Source organism: Coturnix japonica, chromosome 1, assembly GCF_054131305.1.
Source record: "Coturnix japonica strain WE chromosome 1, WE-NBRP24, whole genome shotgun sequence".
In the NCBI taxonomy this organism is placed as follows: Eukaryota; Metazoa; Chordata; class Aves; order Galliformes; family Phasianidae; genus Coturnix; species Coturnix japonica.
The window spans coordinates 55,794,968-55,817,452 of record NC_140663.1 but is presented as its reverse complement, the minus strand read 5'-3'; the positions used below and the strand labels follow the sequence as shown (position 1 = coordinate 55,817,452).

At 40.1% G+C, this 22,485-nt stretch overlaps 1 protein-coding gene across 4 annotated transcripts in view; it reads right to left on the bottom strand.

Annotated features, from left to right (window-relative positions):
• The window catches only part of DNM1L (dynamin 1 like), a 35,159-nt gene extending 12,674 nt beyond the window's left edge, over positions 1-22,485 (bottom strand). For 2 of the 4 annotated variants that reach the window (XM_015866337.3, XM_015866355.3), the window contains exons 1-11: positions 22,254-22,485; positions 12,277-12,424; positions 8,540-8,578; positions 7,313-7,359; positions 6,254-6,325; positions 5,386-5,472; positions 4,809-4,971; positions 3,036-3,156; positions 2,287-2,418; positions 1,475-1,681; positions 1,158-1,278 (exon numbers count right to left, since the gene is read on the bottom strand). In XM_015866337.3, the coding sequence (XP_015721823.1) occupies positions 1,158-1,278; positions 1,475-1,681; positions 2,287-2,418; positions 3,036-3,156; positions 4,809-4,971; positions 5,386-5,472; positions 6,254-6,325; positions 7,313-7,359; positions 8,540-8,578; positions 12,277-12,424; positions 22,254-22,355 (1,239 nt within the window). In that variant the 5' untranslated portion in view covers positions 22,356-22,485. The remainder of the gene's footprint in view (positions 1-1,157; positions 1,279-1,474; positions 1,682-2,286; positions 2,419-3,035; positions 3,157-4,808; positions 4,972-5,385; positions 5,473-6,253; positions 6,326-7,312; positions 7,360-8,539; positions 8,579-12,276; positions 12,425-22,253) is intronic. The other 2 variants (XM_015866348.3, XM_015866366.3) reach the window with 1 other exon arrangement.

Genomic DNA, 22,485 nt, shown 5'->3' with positions numbered 1-22,485 from the left:
CTGGTGAAGCCCATAATAAATCAGGTCATGGCCTTCTCACCCAGAAGAACACTCAGAACAGGCCTTGAAAATGTATGAGTAATAACAGTTCTAAGACTACTGAAATAAAAAAAGGCTTACAGACTAAAGAAATACAGAAAATGCCTGTAAGACTAATTCAGTGTTAAATAATTAACCAGCATCCCTGTCAAATCTTGAGCATTTCTACCTAATCTTACAACTGTGAATAATTATCTTCACTTTTATGGATCCAAGTTTAAATAAAATTTGTAAGAAAGACTAAAACATTCTCTTCCTAACTTTCAGCAGACAGAAGAGGTACCACTATTGAGGGGCCATACAATTCTCACTGGATGACAGCTGGGTTTGCTGTTATATACACTTGGGTGCAGTGTCCCTGTGTCATAAATTAAATTATCCCAAACATTGACTTTGCAAACCAATACAATTTATCAGCCACTAAACCCTGTGGAAGAAGGACAACAGCATGCATACATTTCATTGCTGCAAGTATCTGATGTATTCCAAGTCTCAATAATTCTTGACCACAGAAACATATTCGTCTGCCTGCACCAATCAGAACTCAATACAAAAGCTGACTTGTTTGTTCAGTCAAGTTCTAAGGAGTGAACACTCCTTGTACTGCAACATTTAAAAGTAAACTTACAGTGAATTCCTTGCAACATCAATTCCCACATTCGTATTTACATGATTGGTTTTGTTGTGAAACTGTTAAAGAGTCACATCCAATATAGAAAATGAGAATATCCGAATAACCTGCAAATCTCCCTAACCTGAGTCTTCATATCTAACATAGAAATGCTTCATGCAAAACAAGTGCAGTCAGTCCTTCATAACACTTTCTCATACAAAAAACTGTACCGGGTTGCCAAAGTTGGGCCTAAGCTTAATTTCAGCTTATTCACAACAGAAACGAGCAAGCACTTCCTTTAAACTCATTCCATAGCTGATAACGGCTGCAAAACTGAATGCTGTATTTTTCTCTTGAAATAACAAAAAACAGGATTCAGCATATCCACATAAACTCACGCAGCTTCTGTTAATTCACAGTCCTGAAGCAGCACAAATTAATTGAAATCTTATTTTGAATCCAATAGATACAGGAACAACACTTAGAAATACAGAGTAACACTCACAGTAGCATTTCTAATGGCAGTCAGAATATCAATTGTGTTAAGGCCACCTAGAGGGTCAACAGATTCTAAGGTTCGTCCAAAGGTCTCATGAAAGATGTAACAGATTCTGGCTCCACCACACCTGAAAGAACAAATTAACTGAAATTAGTGAAGTAGAAAAAAAAGCTCTCATTATGAATTTTTTTATGATTACTTATATTCAAACTTTTTTTTTACTATATTATGCTCTAGTGTACTACTATCGTCAATGTAAGACAGCAAGAGATACAGCTCAATCTAAACACAGTCAAAATTCCAGAAAACCATTTAGTACTCACAGCTCAGAAGTCTCTATGTATTTTGCTGTTCCTTCAATAGTATTGCAATATTCTGTGGCAAATTTGGTAATAAGCTGCAATAAAGTGGCACTTTTGTCCTCAACTGGTTCCCCATAGCTGTTAAGTAGAGACTGGTACTGAGCAGCTAAAACATTTATTCTGGTTTTCAGTTCGGGCAAGCAGTCCCTGATATGATGCATTAGAAGTCTAAAAATAGAAAACAGACCTTCATGAGAGGGAAGAAATTTCAGCATTATCATCTCCAGCAAAAGAGAGATGAGACAGAAAATAACCAACAAAGGAAAACATTTGCACAGGGAAATTACAGTAAATTCAAAAATTGAATTTGGAACCAAACAGAGCTTTTCTTATCATAGAATCATAGAATCACAAGGTTGGAAAGGACCTACAAGATCATCTAGTCCAACCGTCCTCCCTTTACCATACCTACAGAAAACCACTAATCCATATCTCCTAGCTTCTTATCTTGATCACTGCCACAAATGCTGACTCCACCACCTCCCTGGGCAGCCATTCCAGTTACTGACCACTCTCTGAGAGAAAAAGTTCCTTCTTACATCCAGTCTAAACTTCATCTGATATAACTTGTGTCCATTTCCTCAGGTCCTGCTTGTTGCCTGGGAGAAGAGGCCAAGCCCCTCCTCATCACAGCCTCCCTTCAGGAAGTTATCATTTCTGATTACCAAAGTAAAAATGAATGGTAAACACAAATGATTACGTACATCATACAGCAATCTACAATTCAACATACCTTGAAAAGCAGACATATTTGTTTTTTATTAATGTAATACCTGTTCAGTGTCCTAGCAAGATACTTAGTTCCATTCCGATTGGCTAAGGAGGGATACTTCTTTTGAAGAAAACCATATTCATCACGAATAGAATCCGCTACACTCTTCTTATTGTTGATATCCAGCTGACTCCTGAAGTTAAAAGACAGAATTTCACACTAGTTAACATGAGAACTAAAAACAATTCACACTCCTTTTTTGCCTGACAGGACATCTAAACAGGTGAGTTTTGCTTTAGACAACAAAAGACAATTACTCCTATTGCCTGGGTGATAAAGAAGGGGTTCATCTACTGTTGCATGGAGCACAGAGAATAAATCAGTACAGGTAGCAGCCATAGACAGACTATGCAAAAAACTTTACGCTGCATGACATTAGACCTAGCTGATGCAAATATAAGAGTGAACAAGTACTACAGCCAGTACTATGCTGTTAGCACTAGCTTAGCCCTAACATGATACCTATTAGTGCTGAATTAGCAATACTGTGAACAGTTGATCAGAAACATCCCTCAAGCTAAAAAAAATCAATAGTGGGAACAGAAGTAACACTACAGTTCAACTAGAAAAGAATAAAGACATTTCTTCTAAATTAGCAGTTGGTTGATGGGAAGAAGAGGCTTTTGAAAAGTAAGCAACAGTTTTGATGGCTGCTTGTTTATTTCAATGCCAAGTCACCTTACTCTTAAATTCATACTCATGGCTAAATGAGTCAAGTCTCAGAAACAGTGCAGATGTCCCCAGACAGACCTGTTCACTACACCAATGATGCCAAGTTTTACTGGAATCACTCTTCCCATGAGCACATCCATAGCATCAGTGCCAGCATCCATGAGATCCAGCTTTGTGATAACAGCGAGGGTTCTTCGACCTACCAAAAGAAAAACTCACTTTCAGGGATGTTTTGTCTTCACCAAAGCTCAGCATTCAAAAAATTTCTTATACAGTTGAATGAAGTATAATAGAACAAAGCAGCAGAGACCAGCACAAGATGTGTGGTGCTTGTCTACCTGGAGCTCTTAATCAACAAAAATGTAGATGAATAAATATTTGGCATGTATTGCTCCCCATGCATAAGTGGCTAAAGATTTAGGTAACATGCAGTTTGAAATTACATAATTGCTAAATATAATAAATATTTTTGCATAGTGTGTGAGGTTGCTATTAATCATTTATGGAGAAGACTAAGGCAAACTGGCAGGGGACCTGCAAGTGTGAGCAAACTGAACACATTTCTATGATATATGTAACACTGCACATAATGGCAATTCACATAATGAAACTATTTTTGAAGTGCCACTACTACTGGAGAAGCTGCCAGGGGAGGTAACAGGATCAGTTCAGGCATTATGCATCAAATACACTGCCAAAAGTACTAACAGTCTGAAGAAGCATCATGGGGTTAATGAAACAGATTTTTGTCAAATATGTAACTTAACATTTTCTGAGTGAAAACAACTTTGTATTAGACACTGTGAAAAAAACAGTCACTCAAATTCTCTTTGCATACCACCGTGCCTACAAAGCCTGCAACACAAGCTGACACTCCAGACCTTTAAAGTTTAGAATTTTGGGAAGTGATCCAAAAAAACACAGCTGACCACTTTTACAGGAGTAAACGAAAAGGAAAAGGTCTGCTGGCTGGAACCAGAACAATCTGACTAAAGAGAAAGCCAAGGGAAGAGATTCTCCCTCGAAGCTGTGGACTCTGCAAATCACAAAGCAGACTTGTAGCTTGAAAGCAAGTAAGAAATATTACTTCTGTGAGTAGAAGAATTTGAGGGGAAAGCAAAAGAACACAAAATTTCTCCTTAATTACAGTATACCTATGTACAAAGTATACACTTTCATAATCTTTCAAATTACTTGGTGCCATTTATTAGTAAATAGAAGCAACAGTACCCAGCAGCTTCAGAATTGTTTCAAAGTCATTAGGCAAATACAAAAGTTATCCTTCTTAGACTACAACAAAGCAATCAGTTCTGTCAAACAAATGTGGAACACTAAAATGGATACTAAGAATAAGTATTAATTTTATTCTCACTAAAAGTCTCTAAAGTAACATCTAAACAGATGATTGCTGCTGCAGGATGACATTCTCTTGTAAAAGAGATATTTTCTCTTGTAAAAGAGAAAATGTTTGTCAATAAAGCATGAAGTCATCCCAACGGATTAAACTACTAAATATCTCAAAACCACTAACATTCCGTAATGCCATTTTGGTGCTCTGAAAACAGATGTGGCTCACAGGACTATTAAAATAGTTTTCTGATCTGTTTGTAAGTCAGAAAGCTCTGACGATATTAACTGTTCACAATATTTTCTGACTTGCAGAGACTGAAACAAGAATCTTTAAGCAAATATAATAATTGCATTTTCCAGCAGATTAAGTAACATTTTCCTTACTTCTTTTCGCTCAAACAACTCCTTTTTTGTTTTGTTTTTTTGTTTGTTTGTTTTTTAATTCAATCCTAAAATAAAGCTGAACCTGAATTACAAGACCTAGTTTTCCTTGCTGCTTACCATCCGGATCCACTTCCCGTGCAATTTTTAGTGCTTCTGAAGTGGCCATGTCCGTGTTAGCTGCTGTGACTGCCAGAATAATTGAATTTGGGTTGCTGATGAATTGAAGGATTAGCTCTCTTATTTGAAGTTCGATATCCTTGGGCTGGTCACCAACAGGCACCTAGGGAAAAAAAGAACACAGTGCAGAACTACTCAAAACTGTACATTTATTCCCACGTTAGACCACTGTAACAAAGTTCTCAGCCCTTCCCTTTCACTTGGAGGAGAAAAGAAAGAGGAAAGAGATAGAGAGGGAGGAAAAGAAGAGATAGGGGAAAAGAAAAAAGGGGAAAAAAAGAATGAAAAGAATTTTAAAAAGGCCACTATAACAGTGAATAGCACCAGAAACCTAAATGCTAAGCCAGAAGATGGCTATATAACGTTTGAGATGTCACCAGCTACTTTATCTGAAGGAAAATGTGAACAACTTTTATGAATTGAAACACTAACAAAACAAAATAACACTTAAGATCGAATATTAATCTCCTTGTTTGAAAACACAGTGTTTTCAGAAGGAAAGCATTCCATATCTCACCTTTGTCATTCCTGGTAAATCCACAAGAGTCAGATTCACAACATTAGATGAAAATATCTTAAGGTGAATTGGTTCAGGACTGATACCCTAGAAATGTATTCATAATACAGTAAAGTTAATCACTGTACCAGATTATTTAAAAAACCCTTTAGAAAGTCAAATCTGAAGTTTTGTAATAATGCATACATAAATAAAAGAACACTTTTCATTCATCACGTACCTTATCTATTTAGTGGGAAAAAAAAAAAAAGCCACATATGTAAACCAGTTTCTCCGTATTTAGCAGCTGCCCTGATATCCCTTCAATATAATGCATGAAATGCTTAATTTCATAGAATCATCATAGGATAGCCTGGGTTGAAATGGACCACAATGATCATTCAGTTCCAACCCCCTGCTATGTGCATGGTCACCAACCACCAGAGCAGGCTGCCCAGAGCCACATCTAGCCTGGCCTTGAATGCCTCCAGGGATGGGGCATCCACAACCTCCTTGGGCAACCTGTTCCAGTATGTCACCACCCTCTGAGTGAAAAACTTCCTCCTAATACCTAATTTAAACCTCCCCTGTCTCAGTTTAAAACCATTCTCCCTTGTCCTAACACTATCCAACCTCGTAAACAGTTTTATCCCCCCAGAGTCCTTCTCCACAGGGCTGCTCTCTAGGGGTTCTTCTCCCAGTTTGTATAAATACCTGGGATTGCCCCAGCCCAAGTAATTATATAGATATTCAGTAACACAATACTGCTTGCTATCTCTTCATTAGAACAGTTCAGTGCTTTTCACTACTAGATGTCAGAACAGGTTAAGAAAGCTTTCAGCAGCAAGAGAATCCACAGCAAAACAAAGATGGATAGTTCAGTATTTACCTTATTATTTCCTGAAATCCTCTCTGTTTCATTTTCTATTTCCTGACGAATTTCGTCAAAATCTGTATAAATCTGAAGTACAGAAAAGAAAGATTATTTAAATAGTCTTTCATCCACAAACATCTAATTGTGAAATAGTGCTTTTTTCTCCAAGAGACAATGAATTATGTAACTACGTATACAGAAGATGAGGGGAAATAAGGAAGAGTGACTAAGAACTCTTCAGCTACTGCTGTAACAGCAACCATCAGTGCTCAGAATTAAAGGAATCAGAATCTTATGGCAGTTAGTAGTGCTTACAACAATATCAAACAAGGTAGAAAACAAACTGCACACACCAAAAGAGAAATTCACACATTTAATTCTACCGCTAACCCAGTTACAACCATTTGAAGTTGATGAACAACATCAAACTTCAACTCCTTCACACCTCGGGAAGGGACAAAGAACACAGTGTTTCATTTCCTTTTTACATTCTTGTTTACTCCATCCTCTTTTCACCAATAAAAGGAAGCCACCACCAAGCTGCCCCTTCTACATGTTCCCTCTGTGTTCCTCTTTAGGATTCCTTCAACTTTCCATACTGCCTACAAAGTGCGGAAATCAGTTTCAAGTAGTAAGACATCTGCCAACAAGGGGCTTTGCTGCTGGCAAAGACAGTAAAGCTTAATTCTTCACTTGAAATCCTCAGCCATCCCTGTTTCTCATTCCTTGCTAAATATTAAACTCTTCCTTCCTTTTCACAGCCTTGTAGTATATCTCTAAAGCAGTCAATTCTTCACTGGGCAGAAATGACTTGTGATAGTGTACAATTGCCCTTGCAATTTAATTCATGCACACACACAAAAAAAGAAAAAAAAAAAAAAGCAGCAAAGCAACATTTTTAGGGTAAAGATAAATAACTGGCAGAATCAATGACCCACATACAGATTCATTGGTAACTAAAGCTTTGGTTAATCTTCTACTCTTAGAAACAGAAAAACCTGAATATTCCGCATGCAATGTAGCAGAATGGTTCTTTTTTTGGGAAAGGCTACTCCGTAACCAGAGCAAACATACCTTATTTTTGGTGTGAAGAAATTTACCCCACTCTTCTGCATCTATCTCTGCAAACAAAGAATTGGCACATGAGGAGGAGGAAGCAGATATCCCAACCATGTTTTTCTCAGACTGCTGAAGACTAGAATGTGATTTTTTTTTTCAAGCAGCAAGAAAAGAATTAGTTCACTTTCTGCTATTAGACATTAAATGGCTCAGTACAAATACATTCATGATTCTGCTTATTTAAGCACAGCATCTCGTTATTCTTTAATTTGCCTCTCTTAAATAACATCTGTCTTCATATTTGTAAACTGAGCCAATCAGCTGCCCTACCATTCTTTGGATAAGGTCTGAGTCCATTAAAAAAAAATCAGCTTGCAACAGAAAATAAAATAATTATTAGCAACAGCTTTAAAAAAAAGGCCTGAAACAAAAAATATACACCAGCTTATAGCAACTTTTCTTTTACCATGCAAATGAGATCAAATTGCAGCTGAAAGAAAAAGTTAGAAAAACCTGTAGAACCAAAACAAACAAACAAACAGAAAATACGTAAGAACTCTATATAACAGTGGAGTCTTAGGAAAACATGTCTCTTCCCAAATCTGTCATGGACCAAAGATCTTAACTCTTGTCTGTCACCACAGAGGCTTGAAATTACTTGGGGGCTCTTCAAGAGCAGTCCCAGAAACAGCAAAGAAGGTTTGGTCAACTCCTGCTCTGTGGTGCAGGCAGCACGCACAGTCATACCGCAAGGCACTCACACTTCCACAACTGGGTTTCTGAATGAAAAAGCTCCATTCAGAATTTTTTACTTAGTGATCCTCTGCTACTCAACGAGCAGTCTGCTCTAGGAAAATAGCCTACAGGGAATTTCACAACTTGACAAACACAATGTTTCCCTAACATTAAGTCAGCCATTCAAAACGTTTTTTCACTCAAGTTGAGTTTCAAGGTACTTTTAATCAATAGAGATCTTTTAAAGGATTTGGGAATTAAAAGTGCAGAAAGTTCTATGAGGCAGCAACCACATAGAAAAGCAAAAGTCATCTCATTCTAAAGCAACAAGGTCAGAAAGCTAAAACAAACAAACAAACAACTAAATCACAAGACTTAGCAAAATAATCAACAGTAGCCAATGTGTAAAAGAGTGATCAACAATAAAGTGACACGAAATGTATGTGGTTAGTGTATATAGGCATGCACTTTATGTGTAGGGAGAAAAAGCAAACGGATAAAGGCAACCTTTAGAAAGGTGTCTTGGATTTTTCCATGTAGCAGGGTCTGCAGTTAAAGAGAAACAGCAGTGAATGATGTTTAAAATTTTTCATCATCTTTAACACAGCACTTTATTAACCTTCATCGCGAGATTATATTACAAAGATCACAAAGGCATGCAGACAGATGTGCATGCTAATCCACTACTGATGAGAATGTGTAACATCAACGATATGCACAGCAGTAAGATTTTAACTAAACATTAACAAATGATGATAATTAATCAGATATTCCGTATCTCAAAGTTTACTTGATGATGTCTTTACTATTGCTGCTCATCTAATTCCAACACTTTACCAATTTTTTGTCTGAGCTCAGAGAAGAGCACCAATAGGTTCTGCAAAGCTGAACTTCTTTGGCAAAATACCTTTGTCATTGTTTTCTCATGGCAAGAATGAGATAAAGTCAGGCATGTATTTAGTGTCACTGGAGATAATATTACTGCACACAAAAGAAATCTCAGTTTTGTATCCATCTTTTTAAATGATGAAAATAAATTTATGCAGATTAAAAGACCCAATCACAGCAATTCTGAGACAGATTTAAGAAGAGACAACATTTGCTATCACCATTCTCAACTTCTAAGTTCCTCATTTATATAAACCCCATTACAAGAGAAAAAAAGAAAACTTCATTAAGGATTAATGAGTTTATGGCTGTATTTTTCTGTGACATCGGTAAGTCCTTATGGAAGTGCAAGAACAAAACAAACCTTTTTTGTTGCATGCTGTACCTGTTTGGCACAAAATGCAAGGAGCACAGCAACAACTGGCTCATCAGTTTGGAAAGCCTGCTAGGTCTGGGGAGTCAACTCTGATGTCTTGCATTTGTGGATAAGTCAGAACTTTATCAATAGAACTACATTAGATGATCTGGATCTAGTAAAAAACAAAATTATTAAATAAAAAATACTTCTGTCCTTACTGATTTATTAGAGTTAATGAACAACCACAGGCATACAGGAAAACCACTGTTAGAAGGTAGGGTTTTGTGTTTCTTTTTTGTATCGGCTGATGAATCAGCAAAATCACATGCCAGCCTCCCCCTCAAAAAAAGTATAAAATGAAAGAGATTACTAATTTCATGTCATTAAACGGGTTTAACTCATTAACTGTACAGAGGAACTACAGTAAAAATGAACGTTAATGAGGAAACTACAGCACTTTCAAAACTGCATTGCTCATCCAGTCTTAAGAACTGAGAATAGGATGATGGGCACAGAACCAGAAGATACAGCAAGATTCTGCCTCCACCACAATCTGAAAGAAATGGAGCACTCCTTTGTTATCTCTTTCTTCAGGAGATGATGTAGGACATACTGTTTCAGCCTTTAATTACTGGTTTTCTTGCAGCAAAGAAACCTGCTACTAGATTTAGTGCTATGCAGAATGGTTTTTTTAGTATCAACCAAGAGATTTTAAAAATAGAAACAAAAAAAAGACGCGGCTTATTAAGAGGTATTACATTTTAACTTGTTAACATCCATGGATCTAATGAGAGGGTTTTTTTAAGCTTTAACAAGATTCAAGTTTTCCTTGCTATATATAACACCAGAGATTGAACCCATGATAAATGGCTTAGTGTTAACCTCAGCCTTAGTGCACATGTAGGAAAAGAAAATGTAAGGAATAAATGCAACATCCCAAGGTGTATAGAAAGTTTCATATGATGCAAATGTAAGTTTAAATCATCCTAGGAATTTCATTTTATACAGTGGGAATCTTTCACCTGACTCACCTGAAGTCTACGATGACACACACACACCTTTGACATTTGAAAAAGAAAAAATCCCAATGGTTTTAATTTAATGCATTTGAGTTTTTGGAAAAGGAGGAAGGATTTGCATCAGGACTCAGAAAGTAAGGATTCTCAGGGAAAGGAGAAAAGGATTGATAAGTATGACAAAACAGGAATTACAAATCACAAGGAATCACAAAGCAACAAGGCAGCTGCACTGAAGTATCCGTTCATGCAAAGAGTTCACAAGCACATTCAGAAAGCAACATGCTAAGGCTGATGTTCTCTTGTCCAAGATTCCAAGGATAAACCATCCACACCAGCAAGGTCTTTCCCACAAGATTTCCCTCTGTGAAACTCGTAACACATTCAAGCTGTACCTCGACATGCAAGTCATAATAAAGGTATAACATCTATTATAACATCTGCAATAGTATCATGACTTATTACAATTTCAGACAGAAGAGTCAGGATAACAGGCTGCCATCTGTCTTCTTCCCAAGCAACTCGATCCCATGTTCTCAGATGAAACAAGATAATCTTTACATCAGCTAAACCACAACAGTGACAAAATCACTGATTCGCCTGAATTTTTGAGGCAGAAGAGAGGCAAGACAAATGCAGCTGGTCAAAGTTACATAAGTTTGTCTGTTCTTTAACAAACATGCCCACGTTTCTCTCACAGGAACATCCAGAAGAAATTACATCTTAGATATTGATCTTCTTCTCTAAGAGTCTAAATGGGCCTTATAAATATTAATTCAGCCCAACAACCTACCACAGTAACGTAATGATCCCATTTCTAATTTAAAATTCAAATCCCTGGATCAAATGCAACCTACAGCAGAAAACCTTTGCTTTGACTTGGTATTTCCTTCATTACAAAATTATCTTGTACGCCTGTAAAGTCAAAGAGAAGAACAAAATCCTGTTTGATGCAACAACCCAGAATCAAAGTTTTTCTAAAAGTACCAGGTCTCATGTACTGTGTAAAGCAATTAGCATGAAGCCACATAGAAAGAAATCCAATGTGTCATTCTCAAAATGTAGGCAAGGGAGCCTGTGCATTCCCTACCTTTGATGGATTTCAAGGCCCAAAAGGATTAAGACCTGAGCAATCTGGTCTTGAGCTCAGAGCTGGCCCTATTTCAAGTAGGATGCTGGACTTGAGACCTCCCTGAGATCACCTCCATTATGAATTATCCCATGATCCTTTCACAATCAAGCACTGCCTAGACTGTACACAGAATCCTGCATGCTAAAAGCACTTAATTGTTATGAGTCAGAATTGTGTTTTCTGTTTGCAGCAATATTAAAAATGGAAGCTTCAGCCTTTAAATTGCCCAACATTAGTAACTGTTTTTTGGAATCACAGGGGTTGGAAGGGTCTTCAATAGACCACTGAGTCCAACTCCACTGCCAATGCAGGTTGTCTATAATAGGTCACACATGTAGGCATCCAGACAGCTCTTGAGTACCTCCATAGATACAGACTCCACAACCTCTCTGGTCTTGGTTTTGATTCTCCTACCACTTTGCCCAGAGCTTATCCGTTTCTTCACCTCCTTCTAAAAAGATACATACTCATCACCTCAAGGAAAGTTCTTACTTAAACGCAAAAGAGAAGGGGGAGAAAGGCACACACATGGAAATAATGTTCTTGACTCTTTAGACAATCATTATCGCAAATGAAATGCTTTCTTTGGCCTGCTTTTCCCAAAGGCATTTGCTAAGAACAAACAGGAATGCTTAAAACATTAAAGATATTCTGAATACCCAAAAGCTTTTGATGTCTTAACTTTTGCATTATGGACATCACAGCTGTGACGATGGCACTCTTTTCTTCCAAGGAAAACTTATTTTTCAAAGTGTTTTAAGATTACAACAACTGATTTTTCAGTAAAATACACCAGAAGATTAAAAGCCTATCTCCTGCAAGGACAAACACACTCTTGGATCGCACTTACCATTTTCATCTCCAGCTGTTTTCCGACCATCCTCTGGGGAAACATACACCAGCTGCAGAATAAGGGGTCTTCGGGTCACAACTCCGGTACCTCGTGGGAGCAGATCCCTCCCCACAAGGCTTTCCAACACAGAACTCTTTCCACTGCTCTGAAAATTGGAACACAGTTACATGACCTTCTTGAACAACAAAATGCTACCAATGTAACAGTTTTAGCTTGTTTTCATCACTCCCTTACACAGTGTTCTGCTATCCTTCGCTATACAGAGTCACATGGAGCATTTGACAGACTTGCTGTATCTAACAGTGATATCACACCACACAGGCGACAAAGGACAAATCTGCTATAAAAAAGTAGATTTCTCAACTTGACTTTGACATTTAAAAGGCATGGTGATAGATGCATCTTCTAGTTTTTAAAGCTAAATTAAACAAGTAAACATAAGATAGGTTTCAGGAACAAAATAACATCCCCTTTAGCATTTTCTACCCTAAATATTCATCTTTCCAGAAATGCTTTCGGAAAATAAAGATATTTTCCTGTATAATGCTCAGAAGGAAATTCTGTATTCTCCTCTATGTCATTTTCTAACATCCTGCAATAACACTTTACTCTGCAGTCCAACATTAATAAAAGCAGGAGCATCAAACAGAAAACAGCAACTATGTACAATTGAGTCCATCAAGCCAAGATAATCCTGTACATCTTTTAGCTTTTTATTATTATTTATAGATACCATATTACATTGGCTCTGTTAGTACAAATGATGTTTTATAATCTAATTATATATAAACAGGGATTGTTTTATATTGTTTTCCCCCTTTGCATGTGTGTATATGTATACACACACATATTTACTACTGAATGGCTGCAAACATCTGTCCACACAATAACAATCTGTAAGAAGCTGAGAGATGCTCAGAGGTTGGGAAATGCTAAATTCTCTTTAAGTTTCTACATTAGAAGCATTCTGTAGAATTCAGCATGAAACATCAAATTGGGCTACGTGGTCCAATAACAAAATGTGAACACGGGGGTTGTACGAGTGGTTCAAGATTATTATCATATTAAAGCTAACAATTAACAATAGACCCAGTTATGTCAAAATAGCAGTTGAAAAATCTGACCATTAAGATTCCGAGGGTGTTGTTTTGTTTTTAATAGAACTATATCCAATTCTTCCCATTTTCTGTAGTTGATAAGTCAACATGGGCACGCCATAAGAAAACCTGCCCTGACAACCACAGTAGTAAGTTAGGAATTGCTACAATATGAATGCTGTTACCAAACAATTATTTATCAACACTGTTTGTTCTAATGGATGAATAGCTAAACAACACTGATTGTCTATATTTTTTCCAAATCTACATCAAATTCCATGGCAGTGAGTTGAAAGGAAGAGATGTGATCCCAGGCACGTAGACAGACTTGAAAAGTAGGCCCAGGTGAACCTACTGAGGTTCAACAAGGCCAAGTGCAAGGTGTTGGGTCAGGGCAATCCCTGCCACAAATAGTCTGGGAGAATTGAGAACAACCCTGAAGAAAAGGCCTTAGGTGTATCACCAGATGAAAATCTGAATATGAGGCAGCAGTGTGCGAGTGAGAAGGCCAACTGCATCCTGGGCTGTATCTACAGAGGGGTAGCCAGCAGGGAGATGGGGGGGATTGTCCACCTCTGTTCTGCCCTCATGAAGCCCCATCTGCAGTACTGCATCCAGGCCTGGGCCCCCAGCACAAGAAAGTTGTGGAGCTGCTGGAGTGGATTCAGAGGAGGGCCATGAAGATGCGCGTAAGGCTGGAGCAACTCTCCTATGAAGAAAGGCTGAGGTAGCTGGGCTCGTTCAGCCCAGACAAGGGGAAGCTCCGGGGAGACCTCAATGCAGCCTTTCAGAACTTGAGGGGAGCCTATAAACAAGACAAAGAGCAGCTTTTTTATAAGATTATGTAGTGACGGGATAAAGGGTTACGGTTTCAAGCTTAAATAAGGTAGGTTTAGATTACATATCCATATTACATGTAAGGTAGAAATTGATCATAATGAAGGCTGTGAGGTACTAGAGCAGACTGTAGCTGTAGATACTGCACCCCTGGAGGTGTCCATGGCCAGCCTGGTTGCGGCCCTAAGCAACATGATCTAGAGATGTCACTGTGCATGACAGGTAGACTGGAACTAGATGATTTGCAAATGACTCTTCCAACACAAACCATTCTATGATTCTATACTAAATTACACATGAAACTAGAACACTATATCCTACATCACTCCCACAGCACAGTTATTTTCAGACGTAAAAGGAATTATCTGAATCCCTTGCAGTGGTTTAATAAATGGCAAATGTGAAGTCATACATTTGATGATACATTACAATACTCCACACATCAGGAAATTTGTTTATAATTGCATTTGGTATCCTCACTGAAGCAATCTGCTTTTGGAACATGATGCAGTATCTAATAATGCGCTCCTTAATCTGGCTCCCATATACATCCATTACCAACAATTATCTGGAAGCACAGCAAGAAGAGCAGTAAACACAAAGCTGATCCTACTCTGCCAGGGGGGAGAAGTGAAGGATACGGAGTCTATTCAGAACACAAATTCAGTTCAAACAACTTTACATACAATTGTAGACAGGGACTAGCTAATACTTCGGGGTAAGAGTACCAGAGAATTTGAGGGGTTACACTTGCAGCAGCACCGTGCTTATTTTATCATCTCCTTGGAGCTACTGTCATGATTTGAAGCAAAGGCTGAAATACCAATTCCAGGAAAGCATCAACACATTCTAATCTTCTGTGGCAAACCAATCAGGTTTTCCTCTGGACTCTGACCTGATCCTGATTTGACATATCTGCAAGCTGTAATGACCACAGGAACTTCATATAAACTGCTCGGAAATAAGTGTTTAATGCTCTGCTCTGTTAACCATCTGTCTCATCAAGTTCAATGGACAGCAAAACTATTTTCCCTAGGAATACTAGCATAAGAAGGGAAGACACACATAGGGACTTGGCTTAAGAAATGTTTGACTTCAATATGCAGTATGTACAATGTCAATCTTACCAGTTTCTTGCTGCCATGTAAACAGTTATACTATCATTGTTGTCAACAGCTTTTCCAGACTAATCTCAAAGAACCAAGGATGAAGGATAGTAACAGTGAAATGGAGGGGCGCTTCTCTCTCAAATTACAAAGCTGAGATCTGTGAGAACTGTGACCCACTCCAAACAACATCATCATCATCTCTACTCATTAAATATCCTTATAACCCCGCCTCTACCTCCTCGTTCTACCTTCCATATTTACATGTCCCTGCTTATTTCACCTGTGTGCACTTCTAAGTATCAGCACACATTTGCTCCCATCCACTACACTAATTCTTATGAGGAAAACTTCCTTTGCAACCAGCTGTATTATTAGCCACGCTTATCAGGAATTGTGAATTGGTAGATACGACATGACTTTGTCCAGCTTCCTTCGCAAGACTTTATTCTCAGAAACACTTCAGGGTTGCTGACATGGCAAATGGGAAAGATTCTGCATTGAAAATTTGGAAGAAATGCTACGAACAACCCAAAATGTATAAATACTACTTAGCCCAAACATTCCCCTCTGCAGCTTTCTTGTTCTATTTCCAAGTCCACAGTGACCTAATTAGCGGTCCTAGTTTTGGAAGACTTGCTCCCCATACACAGAGTGCCAAGATGTATCCTCCGTGTCCAAAAGAGCACTGACTAAAACTCTCTCCCACTACTGATATTTCCTCTTCTCTTTGAGTCCCAGTCACAGGCAGAAAGGCCTACGATACCCTGTTGGTGAAGATAAAGGCAAAGAAGACAACGTGTACCTCAGTCTTGTTTGTACCATTTGTCACTAAATCACCAGTCACCATTAAGAGCATGCTAAGAGGAGGCTGTCCCTAAGGACATGCCAAGTCTTTTGAGCTTCACTGCCTTGTGTCTTATAGGGCCTCAACAAGCAGCTCAGGGGATAAGCCAGCCAGCTCCTAGGGAGTAACTCCTAGGAGTTGCAAAGAGGCAACTCACAGACCCACCGTGAGACTCACTGATGAGTCATAGGTTGTTGCATATTTCAAGCGTGATTAAAACAATAATGGGCTTGGCCGTGCACATTTTAAGTCATCTTATAAGAATCCATTGCCTTCATAATGTTTGGGAAAGATGGCCTGGGGAATTTCCAACAAAAAATGGTTCAAATGGTGATAAGTTTTCTTCATTATAGAATCACTGAATCCTTAAGAGTTGGAAGGGACCTCTTGAGGGCCACCCAGTCCAACTCCCCTGCAACGAACCACAGCTATATCAGGTTGCCCAGGGCCTGATCCAGCCTCACCTTGAAAGTCCCCAGGGACAGGGCATCAACCACATTGCTAGGTAACCTGTTCCAGTGACTCACTACCCTCACTGTAAAGATTTCTTACTTACATCTGACCTAAATCTACCCACCCTGAGCTTGAGTGCATTTCCCCTTGTTCTATCACCATTCCTTCCAAGAGGACCAGATAAACGTTCAATTATCTAATCAAACAGCAAAAATAAATAAATAAATAAATAAATAAATAAATAAATAAATAAATAGATGCAAAGAAATCCTGCAACAGAATACAGACATACTACAGGACAGTACAAGAAAACAGAAATGCATAATAACCAGAAACACTTGAGAGTGATCAGAATGGCGAAGTAGGAGAGGTTTTGCTTCTCCATGACACAGCTCCTGAAGTATTTTCTTCAGACAAGCAGCGTGTCTGCTTTGACATCTGAGACAAAATGGCGGAAATCCTGCAATTTCTGTCACACAAGAAATGGTGAGAATGGCCCTGCTGGCTAAATCATGCTCTTAGCAATGCATGTGCATATGGCTTACTCAGCTGATGCATTTTCACTGAGGCATCGTCCACAGGAATGCTACCTTCTTTTCAAAGCATCTATATGGGTATCTCAGTCAGGAAGAAACCAGAATCCATGGGGAGTCTCTTCACAAAAGAGACTCATATATGAGCTGCAAGGAAAGCCAGACATTACATAGCTCACTCCAACCTGTTCAGGAATCCTCTATTCACACTCCAACAAATACACAGAAGATCTGTATTCTTGTATTCTTTCCCAATACAACAACTCTCAAGGTCCTCTGATACTTCACTAGAGTCAAAAATACCTCATTTAATTAGAATCAACCAGTACCAGTTATTTCACAGAAATGTGATGTTTAATGATCCACATTTCAAAGCATGAAAGATTGGCCTTATATATTCTCACTTATACCATTCTTGTTATTTTTCAAGTAAGAGAAGCAAAACAAAGCCAAGTTGTATTTTCAAACGCGAGAAGCCCTAAGCAACTGAGATACTTTTTGACTTATTGAGAGGAAGCCGGTGAACCTCCTGGCTACCACACAAGGAAATCTTCTCCAAGACCAACACAACTGTTTTCTCTCCAGATCATGAAACACACTTGCCATGGCTTGTTCCTTCCACCGCAATTTCTCTTAGCTTTCCTGAAAACATATCTTCCTTATGCTATCCCCTGAGGGCAAGATTTAGGATCCATCCATTTTAATTACAATACCATATTACCAGTCACAAGAAGAAGAGAACCCTGGCATCAGGCACACAAAACTACTGCACTATTTCGCTTCAGCAGCAAAGTTTCTGGTATGCCTGGCATAAGAAAACACCTAATTAATGTCAACTTCATTTTGCTGCTTGTTTGAAACGCTCACCAGAACAGTCAGGGCATGATCTGACAGAAGGAAGGGATGGCAAAGGGGAAAACAGTTATGCCTGTAAGTAAATACAGGGAATTATATCAAAACACAAAAACACTCACAAATTAAATTAAATTAAAACAACAAAAAAAAGCTTGCAAAACCCACAAGCAAAACAAGTCCTCTCCAGGCAGCAGAGCCAGCACTGAAGTTATACTCTAAATCCATCCATCCCATCACAAAGGTAAGAGGGATCTAAAGGCAATTGCACTGAAAACCCAAGAAATACTGATTGTTCAAAGAAATGAAGAGGAGGGAGGATGCCCATTCCTGGCTTGGGTTTGTAAATTGCCTACCCAGTTGCTTGGCACAACTTTGAGTTTGCCAACATGGATTAGGATGTGTTGCTGGATGAACCAAGTCCCTTCTCTGCAGGGAAGGGCACTGTAGTTCTGCGCAGCATAAAATAAAAACACAAAAATAAAAACGTAACAAATTGAAAGCATGCAAAATAAAAATGTAATGCTCATCTACGGGTTAATCATAGTCTTATGGAACAGCTCGTTTGGATGGCAGCATCCAACAGACCAAACTATGTTAAGTGCTATAAGATACACTTGCACACCGGAAGTCCCAAAATAGCATTTACTATTGCTCAGCCTTCACAAATGTCCACTTGAAAGGTCTTTTATAAATATCTTTGTGAATTGCAGCTGCTTATTCATGCAATTTCATCATGAAGTCTCTATTATAACCGACACCGCAAAGCGCAACTTTTTCCTTTCTAAAATAACGCTGGTGTTAGGAGAATTCCTTTGTTACAGAGCTAGCACTAAAGTTAGTACATATCTAGGTCAGTGACTTGTAGAAACCCTAAAGAGATGCCAAGAATTAAAGACCTGGAAAAAAAGAAAAAAAGAAAGAATAAGAGAAAAAAGAAATAGGGAATTCACTTCCACAAATCTCTAGGCACTGATTCTGTTGATGTTTACTCTAAAAGTCACGCTCTCTTCTGTCATGTAGGTATTTCTATTATAATACCTACACCTCCTTCACAGAATCACAGAATGACCCGGGTTGGAAGGGACTTCAAGGATCATGTAGTTCCAACCCCCCTGCCTGGCAGGGCCACCAAACATACACATTTACTAGATCAGGTTGCCCAGGGCCCCGTCCAACCTGGTCTTGAACACCTCCAAGGACAGGGCATCCACAACCTCCCTGGGCAGCCTGTTCCAGGGCCTAACCACTCTCCTAGTGAGGAGTGTCCTCCTTAACACATAAAAGGCCATAACTCAGTTTTCTTCCCTGCATCTCATTTTAGCTCAGTATTAATGTGTTTGGTTGAGGCACCTCAATACAACCTCAATATCCCTTGCCACAAAGCAAAGTATCGATATCAAAGACATCATAAGGACAATAGGGTTTGCGTAGCATTCCCAGCCTCTACACTGCTTCACATTTCAGCAACACAGCTGTAAGGTGGCAACTGAAACACTGAATCAGGAAAAACAGCACACCTACTGGGAAGGACAGCGAAACCCTAAAATAGCAATACATAGTTGGCAGTGTAAGGGTGCCCTGCAAGTCCTATCATCGGCAGTTTTCTTAGCAGATTCCATACCAGGGTACAGAGATGACTTTTACAGTCAACTATGGGGGAAAGCTTGGAGTCACACAGCACTTAACCAAAAATATCTTAAGGGACAACGCTGTTAAAAGGCAGGTTTCAAAAACACATGGAAGCCAATTCTCAGCAGCAAAACCGTCAGCCCTAAGGACATATGTGAGACATCTCCAGAAACCTGGGCTGCCATAAACTACATTGAAAGGACTAAACGAATACAATCTTAAGTATGAAATAACTGCAGAAAATAACTACAGAATCACTGCGTCCATGAAGACAATTATATTTTTCAGGAGCTGAGACTTAAACAAAAGAACAAAATTTGGCTACAGTTTCCCATCCAATTTGCTACATATTTTCCTGAGGTAAATAAAGGCATTCAAGCTGGTCTCCTAAAAGATACAGTACCACTATACCTTACTCACAGGTCTTAACACCAAAGGGGTATTAATACAGAAGGGCAGACTACTCATTTTCACTGTCTTCTTTCCTGGCCTGACTGCGGAAGTTTGAAGCTTCAGCTTAGTCAGTGTTGTTATGAGTCAGAATTCATGGTTTGTTCAGGTCTCAGGAAATCCAGGATTACCCTTTTCCCATCCCAAAAGACAACGTGCATCACTTTAACCACTGAGGGCTGCACCCTGTTAAATTCCCATTGAAGAAGTTTGTATCACCACTCCATGGACAGCCATTGGAACTTCGGTTCCTAGTGTTGACACCGTGTCCTGTCACTGATAATGATTCAATACAGGAAACAGTCATCTCATATTGGTTCAGCAGGACCTGATAAACCTGCATATGATGTTCGTTCTGATCCTGTGTGAGAACTCATGGGACCCACCCAGCACTAAATTTGTGATATTCCAACGTTGCCACCATCATTTCCAATGCAATGAAATTGATATTTAGGTCTGCACACAATTCTCTGCTTGTAATCTGCTGATCTGTGTGGATGAGCGGACTGAGACGGCCTTCATTTCATGATGTGACAGTTGTGCATGGATGTGTGGAACATGGCTTGCCCTTCACATCGCTGCCACCGCAGCTGAAATGCACCACCCACTGCCTCACTGCTCTCACATCCACTGTTTGGGCTCCATAAAGGTTCAACAAGCATCAAAGAACGACAACGAGTGCCATTTTTTCTGCGGAGGAATTCAGTTCCCCACATTTGTTTCACATGTGCTTCCATATCAGACACCACTTAGTCAGCCTGCCCCTCTGCTGCCATCTGTTACACTGCAACATAATGTAATGAACAGAATATTGACGGGAAGGTTCAACCTCTACTGCCAAAGCAGCTACATCCACCTCTGACACTGTAGGCCAATACAATAAACTAGGAGGCATGACTTCCAAAGTAGCCTCTGTATGCGAAAATAGTCCTATGTACTCCATGTACTTTTAAGTTAACTAAGTTAACTAAGATAAGGTCGTTACAAAAGACTTCAGCACATTGGAATGAAGCTGAAAGGCATATTTCCATGAATTTCAAGTATAAAAACATCACACCTCTGCTTCACACCCTTCTGATAGGGAAATAAAAACAGCACTGACAACAACAAAATCAGTTTATATTGTTAATATAATGAGATTGGAAGTTTCTACACAGCAAAGGGCTCCTGCGATCAGCAGAAACCAAGGACCTGATATAACTGACCAGTACAAAGTCTCCTCCTCAGCGCCAGTGTTGTGGATCTCTTTTATAAGGCAGCTGACACAGAGTCTCTGAACCAGCTGACTGATGGTGGTTAAGCAAAGGAAGAGCTGCCTACCCTACAACCACACCACGACTGGCTTTGAGGAAAGCCATGCCATGCTTCAGCTATAAGCTTGCAGTCGGTGCCTTCAAAGCCATGTAACGATACCCAGCTGCAGAGCATCTAGCACAATTCTCTTGATGTCAGCCTACTATTGTCAAGTAACGGCATATATTCAATAAATAAAAAGAAAGAAGGTGATGTACTAAAGCCAAGTTTTGGTTGTGTTTAATGTTTCATTTTCACTTCTCCTATGACCGCCACCGTTCTGGACTGGAAGTTATACTGAGGAACAGTGTCCCGTTTGGACGCTGGGTCCTCCAGAAGGGTTTGGAGTCCCGTTTGGATACACCAGAAGGATCTGAAGTCCCGTTTGGATATATCAGAAGGGTCTGGAGCCCCGTTTGGATACATCAGAAGGGTCTGGAGCTGCTCGTTCAGCCCCTCAGCGTTACCAGGCTGGGACACACTAACGCCAAGACAGGCCGCTTTGGCTGCCAACAAAGAGGTCCTAAAGGCGGCACAACAGCTCAGCGACCCCTCAGCACAGCCGACACCCGCAGGTGCCGTCCCTCCGCTCTCCATCCCTTCAGCTCAGCGGCCCGTAGGCCGGGGGGTTGCCCCGGGGAGCGCCGCGGCCGTTAGAACCGGCGGGGGAAGGAGGGCGGTGGCACGGGCACTCCCAGCGCCAACGGGGGGGGCCGCGGGCACAGCTAAGGGCGTCCCAGCCGCCCTCGTCCCCCCGTGCCCTTGGAAACGGAGACCGCGGCTCAGCGGCCCCAGAGGAGCAGGGGACGAGCCGACATTAACCCGGGGCGGTGCGGCCCGGTCGTACCCGCCGCCTCGTCCCGCCCCGCCTCACCTGCGTGCCCACCACCACGATCTGCGGCAGCTGGATGATGTCGGCCCCCACCGTGTTGAAGACATCTTGCAGCTTGTTGATCACCGGGATCAGAGCCTCCATGGCGGCGGAGGCGGACACAGCCCGGAGGGGCTGAGGGAACAGAGAAAGCCGGGGAAGACGTCGGCGATGAATGGGCGCGACGGGCAGCGGCTCCCGTCAGCCGCCCCCTCCGCCTGCCGCCATTGGAGCC